Source organism: Ruditapes philippinarum, unplaced genomic scaffold (genome assembly GCF_026571515.1).
Source record: "Ruditapes philippinarum isolate M1 unplaced genomic scaffold, ASM2657151v2 ctg5734_1_1_1_1, whole genome shotgun sequence".
NCBI lineage: Eukaryota > Metazoa > Mollusca > Bivalvia > Venerida > Veneridae > Ruditapes > Ruditapes philippinarum.
The window spans coordinates 101,322-118,575 of record NW_026866249.1 but is presented as its reverse complement, the minus strand read 5'-3'; the positions used below and the strand labels follow the sequence as shown (position 1 = coordinate 118,575).

Below are 17,254 nucleotides of genomic sequence, written 5' to 3'. Positions count from 1 at the left end.
CCGTTTCTGAGATAGGAGAGTTTGAATATGGCAGACAAAATCACTCATGCGGAAAAACGCGCATAACTTTTTCGTTTATGAACGAAACATAGTCTTGTTTGGTATCAAATTGAAGGTGTTGGCGAGTATATTTTACTTACGCGATTAAACCGGATGTTAAAAAACTCGTGCGTGAAATTCATTTATTTTCCCCAACCAACGGACTGATCTTATCAATACCTGTATCGAACGAAAGGTATTACTCACTAAATTTAAGAAAATGTATAATTGTGTATCGCTGACTCGGATAGGGCACGAGATATGAAGTAAAATCACTCAAGCGTAAAATGTGGATTGACGCCTTCCTTAGTCAATATAACCCGGTCATGTTTGGTATCGTACGAAATGTTTTAAGGCGCTCTTTATGAATATGGACTAAAAATCACTATTGCATAAACGCTCTATTTCTATTAAACATTCTTCATTGAAAATACTGTACTTGAAATATAAACTCAACTTACTGCGTAATGATGTTTACTCTTTGACGTCCAATCACCAAATGACTGAAGTCACCACTGCGCATGCGCTGATCTAAATTTAGAAATGACATTGTCCAATCTAACAGCAGTTACTCTTTTCTTACGGACTGAATGTAACCAATCAGACAAAATAATTATTTGACCAATGATTTTGGTCACGTGACTATTAATAACATAAATAGATGAATAACGTCATGCCAAAAATAGCAGCCAATCAGATTTTAATACGTGTGTATAAAAAATAATATGTTTTTCTGCGTATATTTTATCACTGGAAACAGGATCTGTCTTCTATTTATCTTTTGCTCCACCACCACCGCCGCCACCGCCTCCGCCACCACCTCCCACGCCACCCGCCACCACCACCGCCACCACCACCACCAACCCCCTCCACCACCACCACCCACCGCCACCACCTCCCACGCCACCACCACCGCCGCCACCACCTCCTCCTACGCCACCACCACCACCGCCACCACCACCACCGCCGCCACCACTACCATCACCACCACCAGGTGGCGATGGAACCATCACCACCACCACGTGGCGATGGTTGTGGTTGCGGCGGTACAAAACTTAATAAATATTCTGTTTAGTATTTCATGTGCATAAAAATAGTTCTCTGCTTTTGATCAGATAGACAGCAAGTCTAGGTAACAGCTATTGACAGCATGTATACACAGATTTTAGAGCTGTCATTGATTCAGTACAATGCATAAAAGAAGACATTAATCTACGTCAGCTTACATATATTTAATAATCACATCCTATGACTCAAAATACCTTCCCAATGGAGGTAAACAGAGATGCTAGAATACACGAATTATTTATTATCCCTCGCCGAAAGGCGGCGGGGGATACAGAAAAAGTCTCCGTCCGTCCGTCCGTTCGTCCTTCCGTCCGTCCGTCCGTCCGTCCTTCCGTCCGTCCGTCCTTCCGTCCGACATTTTTGTCCGGAGCATATCCCAAAAAGTATTTGAAGTATCAACTTGAAACTTCATAGGTGGATAGATCATATTGAGGAAAAGTGCAGTGCACAAGAATGATAACTTTACCCTGCATATTTTTTCAGTAGTTATTGCCCTTTGTTATTTTTCAAACTCAATTTTTGTCCAGAGCATAACTCAAAAAACTTATGAGATATCAACATGAAAATTCATAGGTGGATAGATCTCACTCAGGAGGTGTGCAATGCAAAAGAATGATAACTCTACCCTTCATAATTTTTGAGTTATTACCCTTTGTTATTTTTCATACTTAATTTTTTCACCCGAGTGGAGCATAACTCAGAGTCTTTGATTTGTCAACATGAAACTTCATAGGTGGATAGATCTTATTGAGGAGGAATGCTGTGCACAAGAACGATAACTCTTCCCATTATAAATTTTGAGTTATTGCCCTTTGTTATTTTTCATTCTTTTTGTCCGGAGCTTATCTCAAAAAGTGTTAGAGATATCAACTTGAAACTTCATAGGTGGATAAATCTCATTGAGGAGGAGTGCAGCACACGAGAATGATAACCTGATTACCCTGAATTATTTTTCAGTTATTGCCCTTTGTTATTTTCAGCCATCAGTATTCACATAGGTTTCAAATCTGTAATCACTTCAGCCATCAGTTTTTATTACCAAAAGAGCTCTTAAAATTGAATTATTCTGCTCTACTACATATTCTTCCAATGAGCAAACACATTCGGCGAGGGATGGCCATGTTGACATGGCTCTTGTTTCAACATTAAAATGGGACAAATTCACAAGTTTTTGGTTATACAACGGAATTATCGATATTAAACTTTGAATTGTTCCGTGGTTATACACTTGGTCAAACATATGGGTTTTTCTACAACCCAACATAGTCCTTAGCTTAATTACTGCCCAGCTCTCGTAATTTATTCGTGTTGCCAAAAGTGACTTCTATGTATCGAATTCTAGTATTATTTGCTGAATGTAAAAGATTTGAGAACGAGTACTATCGTGTATTGGTTAAGGGTATATCGTTTGAAGGCACACAAACCCTATCATCGACTACAAACTGTTGTGTGTGTCATTATATATGGGAAACATTCCCTTATGTTAATTCACCAACTTGAGTTTTTGCATATTATTATGCTCATTATCAGTATAAACGTTGTTACATTATATCTTAACCAATTTTGCATTACTTGAATATCCTGTACTAGAATACGTTTTAACAAAATCAGAGGATGTTCAAAGTCAACTGTAATGCAGTTGATGTATGTGAAATTTATAACAGTTTCTATATACATGTAATTTGAAATATTTTTTGTACCAGAAAGAGTTACCTCTCTTTATATTCTGCTTTCGTGACTCTTAATATTCGTCTATTTCCGTGATAATTCCATATATGGCTGGGTTTTTGGCATAGCTATCTCGTCGCAAAGACTTAGTAACTCGTGGCCACGACATAGTATCTCGTCGCCGCGACTTAGTAACTCGTGGCCACGACAAAGTATCTCGTGGCCACGACTTAGCTATCTCGTGGCCACGACTTAGCTATCTCGTCGCCACGACTTAGAAACTCGTAGCCATGACATAGTATCTTGTCGTCACGACTTAGTAACTCGTGGCCACGACATAGTATCTCGTTCCCACGACTTAGTAACTCGTGGCCACGACATAGTATCTCGTGGCCATGAGATAAATAAAAATTCACACAATCATGTCACATTTGTGCCACCGGAGGTATACTATATTATCTAACTATTAAATTAAATGGAAAAAAGTGATGATGAATTAGTTTTGTGCTTAGTGCGTAGTATAAGTTGTATAAGTACGCTGCACAAGTATTTCGTGCCAACTAATCTAATGTTCATGCAATGTGTGTCCATATATACATTCCGTGGAGTCGCAAAAACTTTTAATTTAAAGGGAGGAAAGAAGGAAGGAAGACAGGAAAGAAAGAAAGAAAGAAAGAAAGAAAGAAAGAAAGAAAGAAAGAAAGAAGGAATAAAAGACCTGTAATACAGGCATATTGTGAATTTCAATATAAAATTAAATGTTACGAAAAAAAAATGTTTTAACAAAAATGAGAAATAAGATAATTTAAAAAAAAGATAAGAAAAATGCATAAAATATAAAACACTTTTATAAATCTCGCAAGAAAATACAAAATGCAAGAACAAATATTTACTTTTCATGTATACTGCATTAAACACATACTATCTTTATCCACTGCGCTATATCTATATGATTCATGCATCGATATCTGTACTTGACATTTTTAACTTGAACAACAAACACCTTCAACATATATTATCATTTCACTTATCAAACAATGCTACTGATGTGATACAAATGAAGTTTATGTTGTGTTTCACTGCTCATTCTTTTCTTTTACTTTTTGTGTTGTAGTTGTAAAAATGGCTTCAAATCATCCGGAAATGACAAATTCAAAATTTCACAACTGGATAAAATCTGGACTTGCTATAAAATACACAAAGGAAGGTTTACAAGATGCTGTCATACAGGAAATGCAAAGTTTTCATAACCAGTGTTATAATGGTGTATTGACGAGAAAGGGACTTCCTGTAGGAACGATATGCAATTTATGTACCACCGAAAGCATCATGATTTGTGGTACCAATAACACAATATGTAAAAGAATTGGACAGAAATGTCTATCCAAACATCGACCGTGTTCCTTAGGAATATGTGAAGATCAGAGGGACAATATAATAAAAGCTCACAGATATTCAGAACCATCTTTCAAGAATAGCGATGCTCAGAAATGGTGTGTTAACTACTTTGAAGTAATGAAATGCTTTTTGCCACGAGATGGATACACAGATAAATCGACGGTTGACGAGATAGATTTCAATGGAATCATTAGTGTAGTGATTTCCTTTAAATACTTCCAAAACAAAATCGCAGAAAATCTTAACACGAAAAACAACATATTCAAACAGGTAATTCCATACACTAATGTACGCTTTATGTTATCATATCTGGTTTATAGCAGGTAAATAAAATGTTCATGCTCTCCGGAATACTGCTTTAATTATCATCTTCTTAAGTGCAATCTTATCTACATCTGTTATGCAACCAATATTTATGCTTTAATTATTGACTTATCCAACTGTATCAACAAAAATGATTAAATTGATTTTAATGAGTAAAAGATTTGTAACAAGCAAACAGGTATTATTAATGGATGATCTCTTAGACAACTAAGAAATGTGTGCTGCAAGTGAGGCCATGTACGAACCAAAATGGATGTCCACAAAGTTATTCGTTAATATTTCACAGGCACATGTGACATGATTTAGATTTTCGATCTTACATCCATTTTTACATTTAAACAGGCAAGAGAAATTGGTAGAATGTTTCGTCATACGTCAAACTGTGAACTGAGTGACACAGATTTTGAAAGTCATATTGATGTATTGTCTGCTGTTTTGAAAGACCCAAAGTATTTTGCTGCTTTTCAACAGTCAAAAGATGCGGTTTGCAAGCTGGAAGAGGTTTGTTTATAATAATCATTACATATGATATAAAATGTACGTTCAAGTAAATACTATAAGTATGGAGAACAATTACCATTATACTCATTTGTACATGTATGAATAATTTACTCATTTATTACTGGTTTATTTTCGATTTGCATATCATAATTATTCTTTTCATGTTTATCTGTGCGTGGTATCAATTTTACTTTTTAGGTGTGTATTTTTTACCTGTAATCCATATTCAAACTGAGTACACTTTTCCTTAATACTTAGCTCACATACATGTTTAACTTATCATTCAAACCATAAAAAAGTATAAAAAAATGATATTATAACATGTTCAAATTGTACATTTATCAGATATTTCCCTGATTGTCTTCTGCTTGTCAGTGACCTGTATTTTGGGAGTTACCTAGTACATCCTGATAGCCGGGTTATTTATTTTATATTGACTATTAAAAATAAGAAATTATATATATATGAAACTACAATTCACAGCTTTTTGGCATGTAGTCATGTCTAGAGGGACTTCTACAAAAAAAAGTCATATAAATAATTTGCGAATGGTCCCGCCTCAGTGTCACTTAGTTAACATAGACTTATATAGTAAACTTCTTCTCCAAATGTACAATGGTCAGAACTTATATATTTTGAATACAGCTTCACCTTGTAGTCCTCTACAAAAGTTATATTAGTTATGCCCCTTGGTATAAGCATGACACTGCATGACTTAGTTAATAGTCTTGTAGAGCTTAGATATTTGGTACATTTAACATTGCGTATAATGTCCTTAGGGTATTAATAGCCCTACCCCTTGGGCCACTTCATTTAGATAGGCTTACACGTTAAAACTCACTTAATAGTGCTGCAAATCAGCTTATTTTACTAGCCTATTTAGAGGGGTAGGTTGTCTATGTCAGCCAACAGCAAGTTTCATATACCAAAATGTTCGCCTGGATCTGTAGTTTCTGGAATGGATATTCATTTGACCCTACCCCGATGCGAAGCTAAGATATCCAAGATGGCGTCAACGATGGCCGCCAAATCCCTAAATATTCTAGTATATTTACGTTGGATAATGTCTTTTCTAAGTTTTGTAAATCAATTGAAATTTAACACAAAATTACTTATTTTTTAACTAACTCATGTTGTTAATTCTGACTTTATTGCATTTTTTTTTATAGTTTTCATCGCCTAATTTTAACTACAAAAGAAACTATATGTTGCAAACTGGGTGACCTTTTCTTAATATGTGTAACTTGTATTTTTTTGTTTTTTTTATGATTTCGTTTTATACACTTTAAAAATGTATGTACACATCATTAAAACATGTGAACTGTGCCATAAATGTATTTTATTGATCAAAACTCATATACAAGGCAAGTGGGGTATTACGAACGGAGGTCAACAGTAACTTAAATACTTCTTTGTTTTATATTATAACGAAAAGTGATATTGAAAAGATTAACAATATTTTGAATTGGTTAGAGATGAGACATTTTCCCTTTCATAGATAATGCCCTGCACATGTGTCTAAATGTTGAAATATCTCTGTTCATTTTTATGCACAGAATAAGGAACTAATTTACTGACCTGCAATTTGGTATGCGCGTTGACCTTGTGCTAGCCCCTGGTAAAGGATTTATTTGCAAGTTTGTTTCTCCTTAGCCATAAACATTTATTGTTGGACTTCAAATGATATTTTTGATTCAATGTTCAAGACCCATAACCTAAGAATTGATTTGGATATAATTATATCCCTTTATTTACTTAAAGAATTTCTCGGGACAAGATTTATCTCCACAACCATTGAGGTAATGCACTTGAAACAAAACACATCGCTTTAGATCATTATTGTAGGTTTCTTCCCTCTAACATGTTTTTATGCCACCGCAGCATCTGCGATGCGGTGGCATATAGCGATTCACCTGTGTGTGTGTGTGTGTGTTTGTTTGTGTGTGTGTGTGTTATATAGATTATATAGTGAACTTAAAAAATCTTCTTGTGAAAAACCACTAGTCCAATTTCAACCAAACTTGGCAGGGTTGATCCTTGGGTGAAGGGGTTCCAAAGTTGTTCAAAGAATTTCATTCCATGCAGAAATCTGGTTGCCATGGCAACCAAAAGAAATTATAAGAATAAATTAAAAAAATCTTCTTGTAAAGACCCAAAAGGCCTAGAGCTTAGATATTTTGCATAAGGCATTGTCTGGTAGACCTCTACCAAGATTGTTCAAACTTAAGCCCTTGGGTCAAAATCGGCCCCGCCCCGGGGGTCATTGATTTTCACTATATGTACATATAGTAAAAACTTAAAATACCTTCTTGTAAAGACCAAAAAGGCCTAGAGCTTAGATTTTTTGCATAAAGCATTGTCTGGTAGACCTCTACCAAGATTGTTCAAATTATAGCCCTGGGGTTCAAAATCGGCCCCGCCCCGGGTCATTGCTTTACACTATATGTACATATAGTAAAAAACTTAAAATACCTTCTTCCAAAGACCCAAAAGGTCTAGAGCTTAGGTATTTTGCAGAAGGCATTGTCTGGTAGACCTCTACCCAGACTATTCAAATTATAGCCCTGGGGTCAAAATCGGCCCCGCCGGGGGTCATTAGTTTTCCTTATATGTATCTTCAATATATACTTATAGTAAAAAATCTTATTGTCTTTATTAGAGCTTAAATATTTTAAATGATATCATCTATAGGAACTCTACCAAAGTTGTTCAAATTTTGCCTCTAGTGTCAAAATTAGCCCCGCCCAGGGGCCATAGGCTTTCCTTATATGTATATATATATACATATATATATATATATATATATATATATATATAGTAAAAAAATAAAAAAAATGTATTTTTATCTGAAGGTACAAGGCATAGAGCTTCGATGTTTGCTATATAATATCATCTATAGGTCCTCTTCCAAAGTTGTTCAAGTTATTCCCCTGGTGTCAAAATTGGCCCTGCCCGGGGGGCAGTGATTCTCATTATGTACACATAGTAAAAACAGAAAATAAAACAAATGTTTTTCTGAATGGGAGAAAGCTACAGCTTAGATATTTGACTTGAAATGTTGTTCGGTGGACCTGTATCAAGATTGTTTTGAATGAAACCCTTGGGTCCAAAATTTTGCCTTGCCCAAGGGGACAGTGACCTACTTTCTTGTCCTTTGATGTACAGCAATGAAATTTTGACCATGTGCACAGTTTTAGTTGTAAAATTGAATTCTGATATCAGGTGACCTAGATTTTGATGATGTGACCTACTTTCTTGTCCTTTGATGTACAGCTATGAAATTGGAACCATGTGCACAGATTAAGACGTAAAGTGAACTTTGATTTCAGCTGACCTAGATTTTGACAAAGTGTCTTACTGTTCTTTGATGTAGTCGTGAAATTTAGGCTGTGTGAAATATGACCTTCACCACCAAATTCACTAGACTCAAGTGCATTGATATATTTCTACTCTGATCTTTTATTGAGTTAACAACAGATTTAACCACTAATCTGATAATAAGAATAAGATAGGTCAGGGATCTATGCATTATGACAATCTTCAAAATTGTAAAAAAAAAAGTCTGTTCCAACACTACTATTTAGTGTTGTATTAATGCGGTGGCATAGCATTTTTCTCAAATGCAATCTTGTTTTTTCCAAGAATTATACTACATGTACTTTATGAATAAGAGAGAAGGCTGTTGATTTTGAATATTCGAGCGTGCTGTACGACATGCAGCTCTTGTTTTAAGGCTTTGAATTAACGTATGATAATTTACAATTGAATCATATATGGAGTTTTGTCATAATTGATGACGTATATAATATATACATTAAAATGTAAAATGTACTTTGCTAGAACATTTGAAATGTGTAGGTAATTCATTTTACAGTAAGAGACTTGCCTGCTAGACTGGGTCTGAATTATGAATAAAATAGTTTATACATAGTGAGTGAATTGAAAATACACATGTATCTATTATAAGAGTTTCATTTTAGCTCGGCTATTCGACTTAGGAGAACTATCCTAGTACCCTGAGCGTTGGCGTCGGCGTAACCACTTACGTTAAAGTTTGCGTCACACCTCAAATACATGTATTTTCAAAGTCCATTGACATACAGTATGGCTTTGAAACTTGCACATTTGTTAACCATCATGTCCCAACCTGAACGCTGGGGTAGATAAATCTGTCAACATTTTATCAGAATTATGAGAATTATGCCCCCTTTTCAACTTTGAATTTACATTTAAGTTTGCGTACCACCTCAAATATTTTCAAAATTACCATTGACATCTGGATTTGAAACTGTACATGTGTACACTTGTTCACCATCATTCCCCCATTCTGTACACATGAATGAGTAACTCTATCAAGCATTTTAACAGAATTATGCCTCTTATTCGACTTGAAAAATTTACGTTAAAGCTTGCTACTTCAGATTATTTCAAAATTCCATCGACATATCGCTTTGAGACCTTGCACACTTTTCACCATCATAATCTAAACCTAAGCCCGATTCACAGTCCAACACTCTACCTATTGAGCTAACCCATCAGGATCATTGATTGCAAAACGTTTATAGTTGTTGACTGAATACTACATAGCTGGTACTAAGAGAGATGTCAGAGATGTTGCAAATTAAGGTATTAGGACCCTAATGGGCACTATCAGGAACTAAAAAATTGACATCATCAGTCAGATGTATACCTTAAAGTACACCTGTATGCAAAATTTAAACAAAGTTTACCGTACGGAAATCAAGTTATGGCCACTTTTCTGAACTCAAGCTAGGATGTTATGAGGGCCCTTTTTTAGAAAGTAGGAACCTTTAAATAATCTGCAATAACATTCTAATGAAAATGTTTTCCCATTAATTTTTGGTAAGAAACAAATAGTACCATTCAGCTAACAATCAAAATAAGCAAAATTCTGGTTTCTACTTAAAATTTATGAAATCTGTATAAAAATGTTACCCTACCCCACCCATTTTTACCACGTGTCTGACCATTTTTCTACTTAGGGAGCCTAATTAAAAAAATTCTTGAAATTTACCCAAATAAGTGCCTGTTTTCAAAGTTTCCCTAAATTTTTAAATAAGTATATTGGTTATTCTTGTAAAATATGAAATACTTTTACCGTCTAGTTTTGATTATATTACACTTTGAAAATATCAGGTACCATATTTATTACTAGATTTAGCATAATTTAGCCAATAAATACCTATATAAATTAAAAAATCAAAATTAAACACTTTTTTCTTTCCAAATGGGACATGAGAGATACATAAATAATGTTAAAAGAAAAAAAGAAAGAAAAAAAAGTTGACCCTTCTGGGATTGAACCCATGGCCCTCATTTTCAATGTAGTTAACAGTAGTTCTAGCCTATTTGAATACTCTTCGAAGCGGAGGTAATGCATTAGGGTGCTAATACCTTAATTACTTTGTCTCTCATGAACAGACCCAATTAAACCGAATCTAAATTATCAACTTTGCCATTTTTTTTGCTCTCAAAAGATCTTCTCTTTTCCTTAATTTTACATTCATAAAACAAACTCTTCATTTATTTTAGATTGTAACATTTTTATCATTAAAAATAACATAGTAACTAAAATCTATGATAAAAGAGATTATTTTGATTTTTAAATATCGTAAACTGTTAACATGTACTTCATGCAACATCATATGGGGTATATATATTTCTAAGTTAATTAGGTTTGCATGCCAGGGCCTGCTGTCGTGTTGATGATTTTAATAAATGCAATTAATTTATTACTGACAAGGCTATCGCTATCATAAATTACGTAAATATTTTACAAATAATTCATATATGTTTTAAAATTTTAATTGTACTTTAAAAGCTCTTTTGTTACTAGGTATTAGAAAGCCTGATTTCTGTGGAGATGACAGCTTATCTGTGATATGCAGGCTTCATAACCTCTGATTCCCTTTCAAAATTCCATTTTATTTAGTTTTGCGCATTGTTTTCTCGTTTAGGGCACATGCATTCTTTTATTTAGGGACCATACGCCGCCTTTCATGGAATGGCACTAACGTGTCACATTGAAGCATTGTAACCGCCGTATGAACACATCTGCTCAATGTTTCTAAAATTCATAATTTCACCAAAACAATATTCTGCTCAAGCCGGTGCAAGGGGGCGTGGACGGTAGTTTGCATTTGACAGTACAGTCAATGAACAGACTAAATCAAAGCGAGCCTGCAACATTTTCGATTTTGACGTTTTGTGCGCTCTTTAGGGATTCTTTATTTCTCTCTATTTTGTAAACTTCCTATGTTCATGGGTCATAGATTTTGTATTAACATTTTTAAAAAGTTATTTTAAGCATACCGCAAGCTTGGTGTTTAACCCTTTTACAGATGGACACTACGCTGCATCTGATGGACGAAGTGGAAAACTCTATCATGGACAGTTCTAAAAGTATTTTGAACTGAATTGTTTTAATATTAGCCTTCTGTCTTGCTTCTTCGGCCCTTGTAGGTGATTTTTGTTGCTTTGCCTTTCTTTAAAAAAACAAGAATAAAGATCAACAAGGCAAATGCAACGTTCACAGCCCCCTTCTCCCCCCCCCCCCGAGTACTTTTGGGGTACTGAGTACTTTTAAGCCATCGAGTACTTTGGAAATAGTCATTAGGCTGTATCTTTTTGTACATATTTACATGGTAATTTATGTGTTTTAACTATTTCGTCTTATGTTACTATGACAATAGTTAGAATTTCACTTGTCGGGGATTTACTAGTATTTTATTTGCACTGTCTCGTCATATAGGAACTTACCGGTAGTGGTAATTGCAAGCTACCATCAACACCCTCTAGCACCGGCTTAAGCAGAATTCTCAATTTTACATAAACTGGTACACTTTTAAAGGAATTGAAGGAAAGATGTATTCATACGAAAGCGATCATGATATCTTCAATGTAAAATGTTCTTGCAATGTCACGACATACAACGTATTGTCCCCAAGTATTAGAAAACAATGGGCGAAACTAAATAAAATGGATTTATAAAACGGGATGAAAGGTCAAAAGACAATCTTTAAAAGCAGGCATATCTAAAGGGTTATTATACAGTATTCAAATAGGAATACTAGAACCACACAAAACAAAAAAGGTCAAATAAAAGGAATAAAACTATGCAAGTTTCATGAAACCGGAGGCCAACAAAGTAATGACACATTTAGATAAAAATATCAAACTTTTTAAATGACAATTTGATCAAGTTGAGCTACTTAAAAAATAAAATACATTTCATTTGACACAGAAAACGTATGTAACATATAGATAAATAAACAGTTTTCTTTTTGCATACTGTTCAAATCCTTAGGTGAACTTACAGCAAATCATGCATATTAAATTGGTAACACATTCTTGATTATTAGATCTTACAAGATACCTCCAATGATATCACCCTTTCAAAATCAACTTATGTTTAATCACTTACGTAAATATTGTCATTCCACATAATCTTATAATCAAGGGGTCAGGTTTTCTCTAGATTTTTTATTGGCATCAACTGAAAATAGTGGGTGGGGTACGATTTGAACAGTAATTCATTAAATAACCAGACGTAAATGACCATATTCCTTGTTAATTATGACAATATGTACATCGACTGCATCAAAGAAGCTAATAATTGACATTGCGCCGCCTGTCAATCAAGCTGGCAGGGGTCTTACAGATAAGCCAATCGGCGACCGTTATCAGTTTCACGCTAAGATGTCTGAGAAGTCCGCTATTTTCCTTAGACAAACTATTTGTATAAGACAATGGTGGAGCAGTATTTATATTGAAATAATTTTGATTTTTTGTCAATTTAAAACTATTAAAACGGTTTATCAAAGTTACAAAATATCCAGACATATTGATAAGATGGAGTCAGTTCATTTTACAAATTTAAAACAAAAATATCAGTAACTTTCTGTATAAGAAGATAATAAGTTATATAGCAGGTACGAAAGTTAAAACTGGCTATACAACATTGCATTAAATAAGGGAAAAGTTTAAACAGATACTCTTTTCCTTCCTTCATTACAATTATGTAAATTCATAATCACATAATATATTACATGTATAAGGTCTCAGAATATCCAGATGATATTTTTGTTCGTTCTTAACATAGTGTCTATAAAAAGCTGCAGTAGAAGAAATACCTGCAAATAAAATGAGAGAATATGTAATAAATATTTTAGGTGAAATTATCCTATCTAAATATTTCTATTAAAGCTATATGAATTAAGATTAATTCTAACACTTTCGGAAATTTTTCTATATAAACAAAGAAGGCCCGAAGCGTGCATTATTCTACAGCAATGCCCTCGCCGTTCTTATTATCTCCCTGTGTATTTTCACATTGAGGGCGCCATTTTGTTTGAAAAATCTGATAAATAAAAAACAATTTTTTGTCGAATTTTGTTGTGAAAACTATCTAGAATGAAAGAAAATGGTCTAACTAAGAAAATGAATCCGAACACCAATATCTTTAATACAGTCGTTATCGATGTACAGACGTTTAAAGTGTTGTTTACGTGACGTCACAATGTAGCGCCAATAGCACGTGCAAAACAATAAAATTAAGTACGCTATTTTATTGTCGCAAACGAGTTAAGTTTTACATTTATTTCAATTTTAATAATTTGTATTTCGCTTGCAAAATTATAGAGTGAAATAAAATAAACAAAGTTTTATCAACGTTTTCAAAATTCGTTATTCTCAAAATGTTTCTACACACAGTAGATTTAACGACAGCTTTTTTCAACCCACTGGAACAGCCTTTAAAGAACGTTTCTATTGGAAACTCTGAGGCGAAAACAAATTTAACCACCAAGCATAAAGTCCAACTTTATAATAATAATCATGTTTTTCCCTGACGTGTTAGAATGGAAATAGCTATTAATTCTTTGTGCATTATTGTATAATGATGCACTTTTTTCGTTCAATCTGCTTCAATAACATCATATCTGATCACGGTTTTTATTTAAAACCGGTTTTAATTTAAAGCCGAGGTCTGGTATATGCGAAACTTATTTTGAAGTGAATAATATTGCGTTTTATCACGAAAATATCTAATGTACAAATATGCATATAATCATATATCATACAACAAAGTTACGCAAGGGCAATTTTCTCATTTAATTTTGACAATTTATGCACAAATGCATTACATATAAGTGATTTTGTTACCGTTTCATTGATATAATTTTACTTTTATATGTTCCGCTACATCAATTTTAACTATCTTTGAATTTGTAAACTAAAATTATTTGTCAGTGAAGTCAGCGAGAAATATGCCAAACGTTTTATTCATCATTAATGCGTGAATGCAGTTATTTGTTACTTTTTTGAATACCATAATACATTGAACTATTCAATAAAAGCATTACAGTTTTATATATACCCAATTATTTAAGGTAAATTCATTAGTCACTTAAGTGGCATGGCAGTTTTGCGTAAACGTCGGCGCCGTCTTTTGTCTAAGGTTCTGAATGACCGGGTCACGTGAAACAGTGGGCGGAGCAATCTCTTCTCTGGCGTAATGTCAATTTGACAGAAATACAAAATAGGGGGAAATGATGATAGAACAAGTACGTGTTACCTTACATTGTAAAACTATTTTTATTTCTCCCTCACTTACGTTCGCCCGAAAATAAAACAATTATTTGCTATACTTGACAAGGAAAAACAAAGACAGTATCGAGTTAGAAGGCGGTTTGCTACTTTTCGAAGGCGGTTTGCTACTTTTTATTTCTTAAAGTCGACAATATTTTCTCATAGCAATACATGAATAATAACGTATTTTATCATGTAATAAAGACAATATAATGTATATCTCCAAAGACAAATATTCAATCAACATAATTATACAGATAATTGAGCCATTGGACAGTTTTGTTACAACATAAAGCAACAATCTCACTTATTTAGACCTTAAATTAACTGAACAAATGTAATGTTACTTGTACAGTAGCAAACCTCGAATGACTATTTAGCCGCGAAATACGCACGAGAAAAACGAGAACTATTCATACCAAATACTTTTAAATACCACAAAGCAAAAACTAGAAAGTACCGAAAACAATATTTATTATTTTCTCCCTCACTTACGTTCGTCCGAAAATAAAACAATTATTTGCTATACTTGACAAGAAAAAACAAAGACAGTATCGAGTTAGAAGGCGGTTTGCTACTTTTCGAATGCAAAGATGAGAAAACTACAAGCCTAGACTTTTAGTAACGGAAAGTTGATTCTCAAGACTGTAATGAATATAACCGTCGGCAGAAGAAGGAGATTTCCAACGACCGTGCTTATTAACTAATCTAGCATCTAAATTCGCGTCGCTGTTTGCCGCAGCAGACGCTCCGCCGCTACGCAAACTATGTAAGCCGAAATTCGAACCGTCTTCCCCAATTTTATTTAAAGCCTCTATAAGAATTTCCCGTGCTCTAGTATACGACAGAGGTGAACCGGTATCGCAAAGAACGTATTTATCTTTACTTTTCAGAAAGCGAACCTTTGAAAACAAATATTCGCCCGAAGCCAAAGTGAGATTAGCTGCTTTAATATATTCCAATAACCACGTCACCAGACAAAATGCAGTATTGGTTCTAGCTATATTTATCAAAGTACCATGTTTAAACTGATCAGTTTTACTTTTTCTTATTCTAATAGAAACATGATCATCATTAAAGTGTACACATATGTCTGACATTTGAATCAATGAAATTTCACTGTAACGTAAAAATCCCTAAAATCCAAGAATACAAATCAAACACAATCTTAATTTTTTTTTAATTCATAACATCATTTACAGAGTACACATCGATAATTCTTTGTAAAATGTCAATGTTAATCGGTTGTTTTTTCTTTGATTGACACGAGAGTTCCTTCCTACAACCATCGTACGCCAGCTTCACAAGTCTGTGGTCACATGGGTTATCAAACAAATGAAACTCATGTTTCCATTTAATAACATAGAAATGAGAATCTAGAACAGCACTACTAACTTTCTTAGAGAATAAATCACTAAAGAAAATACACACTGTAGATACATTGGCTGGTAACGATTCAAAATAATGACACTTACACCACTCTGTAAACTTCACAAAATATTGATCATACTTTTTGCTTGTGTTCTTGGATTTTGAGGATCGCACTATGTCCGGTAACTGATGAACGGCTGCACATAAACAAGGATTACAGGCAAAGTCCAATACATCACTCCAAACCCCGTTACGAGGAAACTGCAACAATAACAATTATTAATATAGACATATGCAAAAACTTAATAATAATGGGTTGATATTACACATTTTCACTGTCTTATATTAAAACAATCTAATAATAAACAATCAAAGATTGTTCCTCCCTGGTCACTGGAGCAGGGGCTTCATAAACAACTTCAACAAAAACACATACGATAATCAAGGATTATCCTTCCCTGGTCACTGGAGCAGGGGCTTCGAACATTTAATAACGTAAAATGTATTATACATGTAGTATTTACACTGTAAATTCGTATATCCTTACAAATAATCAAGTCACTGTATAAATAATAAGTCACTATCTTCTTACAATAAAGTAACTATAAAATCACTATCTCTTTACAATAAAGTCACTATCTCCTTACAATAAAATCGCGTGAAAAACAAACAAGTTAATATCATCACACGATATTAATAGTTCTAAACTCTAATCCCTTATTTTTTAAATCATATTAATAATTTTAAAATCATATTAATAACTCAAGAAAAACGAATTTTTAATGCGAGAACGTTTCCATTAAAAGGCGAAATAGCAAAAACACTATGTTTGCATGATCCTGGAATGAAAAACTGACTAGGTTTACAATACTCTATGAAATCTGTCACAAAGTTTTGAAACTCACTGGTATGTATATTGACAAGTAACGGCCAGAAAATTGCAGACTCCCACTTCGGAACTATCAAAGTTCCCTCTGCTTTACAAAAAAACATATGCTGTCAAACTCTAGGAACAAAATTTACTGGAGGAACAACCCAATCATTTTGATTTCCCAAGTTATAAGCAAATGCATCAACCCCAGACGTACCAGGGCACCAGAATTTTGAATAAAAAAACGTTCAATTTATTGTTTACATTGTTTGCGAACCAGTCGACTGTGAAGGGACCCCATTTAGCATTAAGAAACTTAAAAATATGTTCCGATACGTCCCAGTCGTCCCAATCAAAAATCTTACTCGCGTCGTCTGCTTCAAAATTCAAAATTCTAGGAACCCA

General features: G+C 33.9%; 1 protein-coding gene across 1 annotated transcript in view; it reads left to right on the top strand.

Annotated features, from left to right (window-relative positions):
* LOC132731912 (uncharacterized) overlaps positions 1-17,254 on the top strand; it is a 44,829-nt gene that overhangs the window by 11,035 nt on the left and 16,540 nt on the right. Inside the window, exons 2-3 of the mRNA XM_060718210.1 lie at positions 3,890-4,443; positions 4,840-4,998. Of these exons, the coding sequence (XP_060574193.1) occupies positions 3,898-4,443; positions 4,840-4,998 (705 nt within the window). The 5' untranslated portion in view covers positions 3,890-3,897. The remainder of the gene's footprint in view (positions 1-3,889; positions 4,444-4,839; positions 4,999-17,254) is intronic.